The sequence below is a fragment of the Armigeres subalbatus genome, chromosome 2, assembly GCF_024139115.2.
Source record: "Armigeres subalbatus isolate Guangzhou_Male chromosome 2, GZ_Asu_2, whole genome shotgun sequence".
Lineage (NCBI taxonomy): Eukaryota > Metazoa > Arthropoda > Insecta > Diptera > Culicidae > Armigeres > Armigeres subalbatus.
In genome coordinates, this window is record NC_085140.1 from 216772564 (window position 1) to 216785642 (window position 13079).

A 13079-nucleotide genomic window follows, 5' to 3' on the forward strand; every position below is an offset into this window, starting at 1 on the left:
ACATATTGTTTGCTGATTCATCGTCATCGTCTGTTCCTCTACGCTCTTTACATTGAAAATCCATTCCAGTCCCCAACCGGTTCAAGTACCCAACACTAAGAACACCCTTGTACCATCATCGGACTAACCGAAAACGGCGAAAACACGGTCGATGGTTCCATTTGCATCTGATGCGCCCACGCTTAGCGAACAGTACATTCAAACAAATTGTTATGGGATTCAAGATTTGTATATATTTTTCAAAATTTGAATTTCTGCTGCGCAGCATTTCATACCTGTCAGAGTACAAGTTTAATACTATTTCATTTATATTATGACAGGTGAAGACATTCCAATAATTTTCTTTCGATCAATTTATAATTTACTATAAATCTCTGGGTAGGAGTGAGTAGGCCAACTTCCTATTAACATTTTGAAGCGAAAGGGTGCTATTCTCCCCATCTATTGGGTCCATTAGACGTATTCGATAAATTGTGCTTATTTTGCGTCTGAATAACTCGAGACTTGTCGATTTTGTCACGTCTCACATGAGACGACCGTTTAATTCAAATGGGAGGTACTTTCCCCCCACAATTATGGAACACTTCGGACAAAAAGTAATAATTTCATCATCAAATTTACTATTACTAATGGTGAATGAATTTCTATCTGAATATTGGATTTCGAAAAACTCTCCTGGCAGTCGTAGCGGTTGACCATAAACCAAATCAGCTGCAGAACATTTCAAGTCTTCGCGATACACGCTTCTCGGGCCTAAAAGTACCAACGGTATCTCTTCGCTCCATGCACTGCTATTTTTACACATAAAAGATGCTTTCAAGGTTCGATGAAATCGTTCTACCAGCCCATCCGCTTGAGGGTGGTATGCAGTTGTACGAATATGATGAGATGCAAGAATGTAAACCAATTCCCGAAATAAATCTGACTCGAACTGTCGCCCTTGGTCTGATGTAACCGTTACAGGGGAACCAAACCGTGATATCCAACATGTAGTCAATGCTTTTACTACCGTACTTGCTGTCATATCGGGTAATGGTACTGCTTCCGGCCAACGGGTAAAACGGTCTATGATGGTCAGCAAATATCTGTTATGATGTGTATGTGTCGGAACCTAGATTTTGGAGGATCGAACGGACCGAAGGCCGAAACGGTGTGTCGATTTATTTTTGATACTTGGCAATTGATGCACTCTTTGACAAATTTGTTAATGTCTCGATTCATGAAAGCCCAAACAAATCTTTCGCAAATCAGCTTCCGCGTAGCTTTAGTCCCGGGATGAGCCATACCATGAAAGTGTTGCATAATGGTGGTACGATGTTTTTCTGGAACGAATGGACGAAAACGATTTTTCAAAGATACATCACAGTAGATCTTGAGTGACGGAGACATCATCAGATTCTTGAACTGTTCATCACCTGACTGAGTGATGAACTTTCGCAATTTCGGAGAGGTCAATATTCGTTAAAGCATCCACACGAGATAGCGCATCGGCAACTGTATTTTCGCTACCGCTGATGTGACGAATGTCCGTAGTGAACTGGGAAATGTATTTCAAATACCGCTCCTCATGTGGAAGTCTACTGGAAGAGTTAGTAGTCATGGAATACGTAAGGGGCTTATGGTCAGTGAAAATTACAAATTTACGACCTTCCAAAAAATATCGAAAATACTTCACAGCCATTTTCATAGCTGTTAATTCGCGCCCAAACGTCGGGTAGTTCTTCTGTGAATTCGAAAACTTTTCGGAGTAGAAACCAAGCGGTTCCCATGACGATCCAGAATATTGTTGTAGTACTGCACCAGCAGCAGTGTTAGATGCATCGATCATCGCTGAATCCGGGTAATAAATATAGAAGTGCAGATTCAGCGAGAGAATGTTTGCAAGAGTCGAAAGCTGCGATGGCTGAATCTTTCCATATTATTTTCCTGTTATCGTTTTTGCGGTTGTCTGGAATCAGTTTTCTCAAATCTAGTTGTGTATCTACCGCCTTAGGAATAAATCTCTTATACACATAAATCAACGCTAAAAATCGTCGAAGCTCTTTGACTGTGGATGGTCGCTCATAATCGTAGATTGCTTGCACCCTAGATGGTAGAGGTTTAATACCGACACTGTTCAACAAGTAACCGATAAACTGCACTTCGGGCTGTGCAAACGTACTTTTCGCTACGTTGATTACAAGACCTTTCTACTTCAATCGCTCAAAAACAATTCGTACGTGTTCTCTATGGTCTTTTCCGGATTCTGAACCGATGCAGATGTCGTCGATGAATGAAACCACGAAGTCCAAGCGGATCGCAACCGTCTCCTGAGACCAAGATCCGTTGCAATAAATTTGGTAGAAAATGTCTTTATCTCCGACCCGTTCGCGGCATGTAACACAAATGGAATCGGTGCTGATAGTTTGTCAATTCTCGCTGCTGGGACGATGGACACGTCTGAACCGGTGTCAATCAGGAATCGTATGCCACTAGTCTTGTCGAATAGTTTCAGTCATCGGCTGGAAAACATGCTCCCACCTCAGCCAACTCAGGTAGAGGGTTATTTAGTTTTTTGGCAGTTTTTTACTTGCAAGGCTTCTTGCAGTGGTTGGCGAGTTGACCGAATTTACGATGATACCAGCACATTGATCGTCATTGCCGATCCACTCCTGGAGCGCGAAGCCGAACGACCGCGACGTTGACCCATACTGTGTGATGGACCGGATTTGAGACGCCGGAATTCTGCACTCAGCACTTCCAGTTGCTCCTTCATCTTTTCCATCTCCTCATTAGCATTTGACGAAGACGATACCGCAGATGCTTGCGGAGATTCCAACATCTTGTCAGCCATTTCCGCTAACTTAGCCAGTGTTCCATCGCTGATGGTCAGAACAAGCCGAATGTGGGACGGCATCCGTTGTAAACAGCATTTTTAGCAAGTCATCGTTAACCTTGAGGCCAAGTTCGAACGATCCCAGTAGGCGTTTCAATCGTGCTTGTGGAGAAAGTGCAAATCGTGCAATCAATCGTTCTTTGACGGATTTGTACTTATCTTGCTGCGGTGGGGCTGATACTAAATCAGCGATGTGGCATATAACCGAATGGTCCACCTTTGCCACGATATAGTAGAATTTCGTTTCGTCCCTTGTTACGTAGGGCCAACATTAATGGCGCTTCCCAGTGGCGTAGCCAGGGGGGTGGTTTTGGGCATAAACCCCCCCCCCCAGAGACAAAATTTTCAGAAGAATTTTTTTTTTCGAAAAAAAAAATGTTCGGAAACCCCCCCCCCCAGACCAATTTTCTGGCTACGCCACTGGCGCTTCCGCCTGGGCAAACCACATTTCAGGATCTCATTTCAGGAAGTTTCACGGAAACGGCGGCAGAGCGCGGTGTGTTGTTTTCGTCGTCTGACATGGTGCTTGAACAGCCGAAATTGAGGTTAGGAACCCGGGAGCTGAGTTGGAAAACGATGTCGGTTTCAACGAAACTACGCGCACGCTCGAATGATCGCGGAATCACGTCGGGGTCACCAACTGTTCTGGACGGAAGCGATTGGAAACGAAACAAACCGGATACGTTTACTAAAATATATTTATTACTTCTCTCGTACAAATTGTAGTGCTGTCCAATGAGAGCTTGAAGTAGCTCGAAGTTTCTCCCTGTCCTGCTCATGCCCATTTGTTGACAAAAAAGAACGAACAGGACAGGAACAACTTCGAGCTACTTCGAGCTGCTCATTGGACAGCATTTGTATTCCCTTCAGGGATGCCTGTGGATATTTTCAAATGTCTTCACAGTCGAGTAAAAATGTCTTCAAATGTCTTCAATATCAAAATTATGATTATCAGTGAAAAAAATTTCAAAATCCAATAGGTTTATAATTTCAATCATCTTTTTGTTTTATGTATCGTTTATTTTTTAACACTCAAATTGTTAGAATTCAAAAGAATATTCTTTAAATCTTCATGAGTAAGGGCAACCACTTTCCTTGGATTTTTAATCAGTCTTTAAATATAATTCAAACGGATTTTTCTAACTGAATTTCTTAGTGGAATTCTTCTGAATTTATTTTTAAAGAATTGTCTGTAGGGCTTCGGAATATATATACCTGAATAAGCTTCCACAAGATTTTCTGAAGAAATTTCTGGAAGAATTTGTGGAGAAACTTCAGAATAAATTCCTGATGAATTTTTCGGACACTTCCTAATGGAACTCCTGAAGGAATTTCCGGAGGAATTGCTGTTGGAACACCCAAAAGATTTTTGGAAAGAACTTCCAGATAAATTTCTGGAGGTGGAATTCCTGAGGGATTTTCTGAAGGATTTTCAGGAAGAACTCCTGGAGGGTTTTCCTGAGCAATTACTGAAAGAGTTTGCAGTGTAGTTCCTGAAGAAACTTCCGAAAGAACTTCTGGATAACTTTTTGGAGGAACTTCCTGAGGTATTGCTGCAGGAATTTCCGAAAGAAAATCCTGGAGGAAATAACAGAGAAGTTCCAGAGTATAATTCCAGAGTTATTATTGGAGAATCTTTCAGCAACATTCTTGGAACATCATCAAGAGGAATTCCTGGATAAACTTCCGAAGGTATTCTTGGAGATTCGAAAGGATTCTTGGGAAATTCCGAACGAATGCCTGCAGGAGCTTCGAGAGGAATTCCTGGATGAACTACTGGAGTATGTCGTGAAAGGAACAAACTAAAGGAATGACTGGAAGACTTTCCCACGAAATTCTTCATGAATCCTACAGGAAAATTTATGGACGAACTTATGATGGAGTTCCTATGTGTGCTTCCAACGAAAATTCTGGAGGAATTTTCTTAAAAGTTGCTGGACGAATTCCTGGAGGAACTTCAAGGGGAATTTCAAAAAGAACTCCAGAGATGGATTTACTGGAGAAATTCATAGAGGGATTTCCAGTTAAAGTACTGGAAGAGTGCCCAAAGATATTTTTTGAAAAAATACCAAAGGATTTCGAGAAAGAATTCAACAAGAAAGTGTAACAAGTTTCTTCAATAAACACCCTGGCGGATTTGTTTATGAAATTCCTCTATTTTTTTCAAAATATTTTCCTATATAAATTAAAAATAATTTACCGTGACTATTCTGAGAAATATCCATTCAAAACCAGAACAATTTCAATTTCTTGTCGACATTCGTAAGAATTTTCTATGGAAACTAAAGAAAATTTTCTGAGAAAATTGAAAATAATTTCCTGTGGAAATTTTTAACTTGCCGTAAATTGTGGCACATGGAAAATCCAGACATTCCATCTAGACATCCCCATCCAGATATTTCAAATAGAGTACATCCAGAGTACATCCCACGAAAATTCAAGACAAATTTCTTGTGGAAATGAAAATGAATTTTTTTTGTGGGAGTTCAGATAATTTTCCCGCTAGAACTTAGAAATTTGTTTGTGGAAATAATGATGTATTTCCTGTTTCAATTTTGGGGGAATCCCTTTATTTGGCCATACTGAAATTGTTCTAAATTTCCAAGATAATTTAAGAAGATTTTTCAATTTCAATTCTCTTGAATTTTCATGAAAAATTCCTCAAAATTTTCATGGTTAATTCTCCTACACGCAGAAAAAAGTACGGTGGAAGTAAACATATTTTAGTTGAATACAAACATATCTTCAGTTTGTTCTGGCATCAAAAATAAAGTTGATTCAAAATAAACATGCTCATCGTTGAAAGCTACTAAATTTTCTTGTTTGAAACAAAAATATTCAAAGTTTGTTTTGATCTGAAATATATTTGATCCAAACATAAATATTTTATCACGATTTGACATTTCTCATAATAAACATAAATATTTTTATCTCAAACATGTGGACCATTTTCTTTCAAACATCTTTATGTTTGAATCAACCGTGAAGTATTTTTAAAACCATAATGTATTTTCTGGCTTGGTGCATCCTTCATCTGATTTTCGCGTGCTTTTATGAAAGGTCCCATATGTTTCATCGATATAAATTGATATGTTCATCTGGTAATTGAATGTCTTGTTAACCGTCTTTCTAATCGAAATGTTATTTTCTAGGCTAAAATGAAAGGAATTTATTGTGCACATTCATTTGATTTTTAAAAGTTCTTTGAATCAAAATAAACATACCAAATTAAATTACGATGAAAGCATAAAAGACTAGGAATAGTACTATAGATCTCGCAAATGTTCTTCATGGAATCAAAATTTGTTAAAAGCTATTCGAAAAGAAAATAGAAAATAACAGAAGCACTAAAGAGTGTTGTCAATGTGCGGAAGAGCAGGAATCATGATAATTAGACCCAGGTTTTTAGATTTATTTGATTTAATGAATATACTATCACTGATCATATTATTTCAGAATTTCAAATCACTAATCCAGGAGATAAATAATACAATAAGAACAATCGACGTAGGTTGTCAATTAAACAAACTTAAACATCTTTTAATCAGTTTACAACACTGTTCGGTACAATGTCATTGATATTATAATAATTACATATCCTCAAGTACATAGTATCATTAATAGTATGTATGTTGATTGGCTTGGTCTCAAACTCAGCGATTCGTACAACTTTGTATGAAAGACACTTTTCTACTGTGTATGACTGTAAATGACTGTTAAAATTTATAGCCTTAAACATATTACAAAGTAACAGTAATTCCTCTTTTCATTTAAAATATTTCCTCGATCTGATAAACATTTAGACTTATTCCTAATTGTAGATAAAACAATGTGCCTTTACTGTAAATTGCACCACTTTTTCGAAACATGACAAAATGTAACGGACCCTACTTGAACGGAACACGAAATGCAGTTAATGGAACTCTCTTGTTTTGATTAAACCTGGATATACACCGTGTGCCAACAGACAGATTAAGTTGTGGAGTGATAAATGATTTTCTCATTAGATGATCAGCAAATTTCAAATTAGCTTTTATGGAAAGCGAACTGCACAAATTTTTACGATTCTGATTAATTTTGCTGTACTGCTTTGATTCTTTATGTTTGGACTCAAAGCGCATTGCCCAATGGGATCGTAGAGGCCCACCTCTCAAGATGGCCGTCGGATAATGCGTCAAGTTATGAAACTTTGGTTTTAAAGTATCGTTAAATAAGTTCATGTACTGCTCATGATGGTATTTGATCAACGATCGTAGTTCATCTACTAACTCGTATGGAACGCTGTTCAAAAGAACTATATGCAAAATTTTTACTAAACTGCAAAAAAGATCCATATTTCGTCGTCCTCCGGAATCAACGACCCTATCATAAGAGGCAGAAACGTTACAAACTGCATACTCTCGCTAGCAGTGATCTTTAGTTGCTTATTTTTTATGTTGCTTTCCCTGAAGTCGTCCAGTATGTTATCGGAATTCAAGCTACCATAAACAAATAAGTTTTTCCTGTGATTCAGATCAACTACGGATATGTACTGTTTGACGTTCACTAAGTAATATAAAATATGCTGTAGATCATACAGAGCTACGCCTTCTAACACATCATGCATAACATCGAAATAAAAGTTGTGGATGACATGGAACGATGGTATGTTATTAAATATACTTCGTGCCTTTAAACCTGTTCGCGATACGTCATTGAGTTCTATGTCCTGTTCATAGTTCTCTACAGACCTCAAATAATTAGGATATTCTAAACAATCTGATTCTGTCTGAACACGAGTTCGTTTACAAACGCGACAGAAATGATTTGCTCTAAAACATTCAACGTAATCTAGTATTCCGTTAACGCCAAGATTATCTCCTACGACGAATCCGATAACAAAGTATGCCTTAATTGTATTTCCATTTGATTGTATATCTAGTCCATCGATTTCCAAATCAATTAGGTCTGCAATAATTTTCTTCAATGTTTGGTCGTTCCTAAAATCCTTCTTGTCCTGTGTTTTAATAAACCCTGCTGTAAGGATATTACATAATCTACCGGACAGATAGCGAGGGAGGCATGCCACACTTAAATAAACACCGCACATTGACGTGGACCTTGCATGGGGTGACGATGTATCACCGGTAACGAAATCGTCGAAGAAGATGTTTATGGGTATGACCAATCGGTCCACCATCTCTGCAGTTCTCGATTGCCAAATAGAGCCATCTACTAATGACTTGAACGACCCATCGGTTGAAATCTTCAGGCCATCACGGATTGCCTGAAGTACGTGATCCGATTCGATGTATTGTTGCAGCATAAATTTTATTGGCATTATTACTCCCTGGATTTGATCAACAACCTAAATAAGAAGAAATTATTATATATAATACATAAGCCAATGGGAGAAATGTCGTTATTAATCACCATTTGTTGTACATTGTCAATCACGGCAGGTTTGAGTTCTTCACTTATCGTGAAAAGAAAGGATCTTCGTAGAGATTGTGGTCTTTTAGTTGCTGGATGAACTTGTATTCGGATATAAACTCAAAATTGTCCAGTAGCTCGTCCAGAAGATACTTGCATGTATCTGGTAGCATACCGGACCGAAACATCAGCTCCACTGTCTTTCTTATTGGTTCAATGACAAATTTTCCAATATCCTTTTGAATATCAAATGCTGCTTTCCTAGATATTGAGTCCTTACTCAGCCAGCTGAGCGTTAATAGCAAGCGCATGCGCTGGATCTCTTCTCTAATTTTCTCAGCATCGAAAATATTTTCCGCAGTTTTTCCCCGTCTGTATCATCAACATAACGGTGATTTTCTCCAGTTGTGTCCTCAGTAGGGTGTACGATAGAGGGATTTGTTTTGTCGACGAAAATGTTTGAATTTTTTTCTCTTTCGGAAATTTGTGATTCGCAAGAATTATGGTATTTGATTAAGTGTTGTCGCAGTAATTTCAACGTTGAAAATTTGGAATGGCTTTTGTCGAAAACGCAGTAATAACCATTTATCGTCTCATGCATACGTGAGAGGTGTTGAATATATCCATCGATGGAAGGTGCCTGCCACATGCACCCCTGGTATGCACAACGTATCATTTTAGATTTTTACAGCAATGGCACTAGCAATTGAAATCACTTTAGCCTTACTGTCACTTTCTGGTTCGAACCCGTAAATGCAGTGGCCCAATAAATTCCATACTCCAGCTGCCGGCCGTGGGAAGGTTAATCCGTAAACCTTGTATGTTTTGAAGCATACGTCCAATGCTTTTTGAAACGTGGGAAGTTTGTAGTATGATCCAGCACAATAAACCAGGAATGTAGTAATTTTCTTTATATCCGAACCCACCACAATTACTAGAGGGCGTTGAGGTTGGTCGCAGCGTTCAAACAGATGAATGATTCTGGTAATTTCTGTCTCCAATTCTTCTAATCCTTTGATCCAAAGCACGAAACTTTCTCGGACATCCATGTACGTTGGTTTCCATTTTTTACGCTCTCGAGTGGTCAACATTGGGCATGGTAGCAAATAAGCCAACAAACTCGCAGTAAGCCAGTCGCATGTATCTTGAATATAAAAATAAGAGTGCTATATGATCACTGAAGCAATGTTACTATGAATATTAAATGTTCCACACTGATAGTACAATATTGTATTTCCAGATGAAAACGAAAGTAAGCTCTGGGGATAATTTTGGATTTTTGAAATGTTGAACTATTAAACGAGTAATTCGCATGATAACGCACGGCTGTGGCATGGATGCGCACTACTCACGATGCAGTTGGGACATCTGGAACTGGAAAATATTCAGAGCGCCAGAGCTTACTTCGGTTTTCAACTGGAACTGCAATATAAATATAAAGTATATAAGTTGGAAATTTTAAACCGGATAGGAAACAGGAAAAAACCTTGCAATAACGTTTTGCTAAGAACGCATGAGGGGCCCAGCTACAATAGTATAAGCGGAGCATGGCGTTTTGACAGTTAATCCATGTATTTTATGTCAAAATGCACCGCTCTTCTCACCATTTGTAGCACGGCCTTTAGATAAATGAATCATCAAAATTCGCTTCGTGACGCGAGATGCGACCATTCTAATCTTGTCATTAGTAGTGAATATCATAATCTTCTTCAAATTTGTACGTTGAATCAAACTTTGGAAAAAGACGTGTTGTATTGCGCACAGTCATAGTAAAAATTATCCCATTTCCAAAGTTAATTTCAACGAACAGATAGTTCGGAAAATCCAGTTTCGTTAGTCGAATTATTCGTATTTTAACTGAATTGAGAATATAAAATGATAATTTATTTTAGACACTGATTACTTTTCACATGACATCGTTGAAACTAATGAATATGATTTGGGTTTGTCTCTCTAATGATTACGACACTATAGTAGGTAATTAATGCGAGGTTTGTATGCATGATTAAACATACTCCTTCTCTGTATATGTACAATAATACAAATTTCCTTACCTCCGTCTAATGAATCGTCTTCCAGTATGGCCAAAATAGATTTTCCTGTCGAGTCCGTTATGTCAGACTGCAAAATGGATCTGATGCTTTTCCGAAAATCATTCCAGTGTCCGTAGAACAAATTGTGATGGGTTGGGAATTTGTATTTGAAATCGATTTTAATAAGCTGATAACCGTCTGGTTTTCGGAGTGTTGGAAAGGTGCAAAAAATATCTTCACCAGACCAATTACTGTGCTTCGAGATTTCAAGGAGCCGATGAGCACTTGTAGCAGACCACTTCTCCTTAACGCTTTCCCATTCGTCTTCGTTGTGACGTATCCAATTTTTGATCTGCTCGTATTCTGCGACTATGGTAAGAAAAAAATAGAAAGAAAACATATTAAAATCACTAGGTCAACTGAAACGAACAATTATAAATTTATGAGTTGAACAAGCTATGGTCTTGGTCTATACATATCTGCAATAAAGAGCGGTTATGTATTTACTTTTGCAACATAGCGGTAAACACACAAGGTAAACCATGGAGTCAATTTCAGTAGGCGTGGGTGTGCTTCATAGGTAAACTCAATAATTACGTCAAATCACACATCAAAATTTATCTTTGAATTGATAAATTTCGGTTAGTAACACTTTTTACCCATTGTGAAACTATTATTCCATAAATAAATACATATCTGGAGGGTGTGGTTATCACAAACTTTTACAGTTTGCTACAAGGAGGTGGAGATTGAAACAATGTTTTTTTTTTAACTCACTTCAATATAAATAATACCAGTGAAAATAAAAAGGTTGACGGAGGATTTCATTGCAATTAAAATTCATTCAAACCTGTTGGAGCAAAAACATTTAAGAAAGACATTTAACATTTAAGAGAAACTAATTGCAGAAATTGAAAATCTCTTCGATAAAATAAATAAACACATAAATAGTTGCAAAACAATGGTACTGCTAGATTACAGTTTGTTATCATTGTACAGATTAGGATTTGAACTTACTTGCCGCTTCAGACAGAAGGTCTCGTTCCTGTGATTGTTCCGAATTAGAAATTTGGAGTTGTTGGTGTTTGTGATGCTCAGCTTTGTAGTTTAAATTCATATCATACAGACATCCTTTGACAAATTGCCCAATCGTGTTTTCTTAGTGTCTTGGAATTCCACTGCAGGTTGATACCATGGATACGGTAAATATTATCTGGAAAGTGCAGTAAGGAAAAATAAAATAGACATGGGAGCATCCATAAATTACGTAACGCTTAGAGGGAGGGGGACGCGTGACAATCCATACAAAAAAATTAGAGGCTTCATACAAAAAGTAGGACATAGGGGAAGGGGGTTTGGAAATGGCCCATTTTTGCGTTACGTAATTAATGGATCTTCCCTTTACATATTTATGCTGTACTTATAATATACTGTTGTTTCAGGAGACGGTATAACTAATCACTTACCTCCGATTCAGTGGGAAACAGTTGTTTGAGTTCCGCTGCTCTATTTTTCAATTCACTGCTCGTAAGCTTTCCAAATACGTCCTTGAAATCGTCAACGACAATGTGAGTGATCGCTTTCTTCTGCGCTTTCGTCAGGATGTTTGTGCTCCCATATATTTCAATAATGGCTCTTCCCCTCGGTGACGAAGTAATCAGAAATCTGGCCGTATAATCTTGGCGCTGCAAGTTTGTTGATCGATTGAGTTTGATGGGACTTTTTGAAGGATCGGATGGCGTGGAGACTGGTGGCAGACCCTGTATATAAAACAGACATATTTTCGGTTTTAGATGCGACGATCAAATACATTTTTTTTCTCACCTGTTCTTGTCTCCACTCGTTGAGAGCGACAATTAATTTCGTTCGATCAGCCAGATGGGGAGGACCGATTATGTCTTCAATCTCCCTTCGCTCAATATTTTTTAGTAATTCCACCGTATACCCGTTTTCTGGAAATAATTGAAATAATGATTATAGCCTTAAGAGCCCCGCACATAGGATACGTGTGCGTTACGTTTGACAGTTTTCTTTGGGAAATAAGGCAAACGCAACGCAAACGTATCCTATGTGCGGGGCTTTTTACAGCGAAGCTGAAGCGAAAATGTTTAAGTTACCCACGAATTCCGTCACGAATCGGTCGGATAAACCAAAAGAACTCAGCAGATTGATGATCTCAACACTTTCAACGTCCAGTTCCTCGTACAACACTTCAACTTCTTCTTTGCACTCCATCTACGATTAGACAGTATGTATATGAAACAAGTGGCAATTAACTACACGCTTTTTGCTTGCTTATATAGTTATTGCATAAAAAAGCGAAAGATTTCTCTATTTATACATACAGTTTTCCCGTCAGTTTATAAAATCGGTTTGAACTTAAAATTATACACTTTAAATAATCACGTTAATCGGACTTCAAAATGGTATACTTTGCATCGCAAAATCAACACTTTTATTTTTTCTTTTTTCCTTTTGCGGCACCTAGGGGCATCTGAAGTGATAATATAATAGCACAGGGCTCTCCAAAAGAAATTTTAGAAACAAATATATATTTTGGTTTATTTTAAATGTATATATTTTTTGTCCAAATAGATTCTATATTTATGTTAAATGAATATGAATAAACATTATTATTGTTGATTCAAATAACCGAAATTTCTGTCCGTGTATTACACGAATTAATTTTTTAAAACGAATTTTCACTGAAAATTATTTCTAAAATCCACGGAAGATTCATCGAGTTCTTCAAAATTTAT

General features: G+C 37.7%; 1 protein-coding gene across 1 annotated transcript; it reads right to left on the reverse strand.

Annotated features, from left to right (window-relative positions):
* Positions 1-11153: 11153 nt before the first annotated feature.
* On the reverse strand, positions 11154-12744 carry LOC134209548 (uncharacterized). The gene is made up of 6 exons (XM_062685535.1): positions 12666-12744; positions 12438-12555; positions 12145-12272; positions 11787-12080; positions 11338-11365; positions 11154-11170 (listed from the first exon to the last, which is right to left on the reverse strand). Exons 2-6 carry the CDS (start codon positions 12553-12555, stop codon positions 11154-11156), a joined length of 585 nt encoding a protein of 194 aa, XP_062541519.1. The 5' UTR covers positions 12666-12744.
* Positions 12745-13079: the final 335 nt, after the last annotated feature.

Bases quoted from the DNA above. Each gene is read 5' to 3' on its own strand.
- LOC134209548 (XM_062685535.1), bottom strand. From the start codon at position 12,555: ATGGAGTGCAAAGAAGAAGTTGAAGTGTTGTACGAGGAACTGGACGTT. The intron at 12,081-12,144 runs GTGAGAAAAAAA...TTTTATATACAG, and splicing joins ACGAGTGGAGACAAGAACAG to GGTCTGCCACCAGTCTCCAC. The intron at 11,366-11,786 runs GTAAGTGATTAG...GAACAATCACAG, and splicing joins TGTTTCCCACTGAATCGGAG to GAACGAGACCTTCTGTCTGA.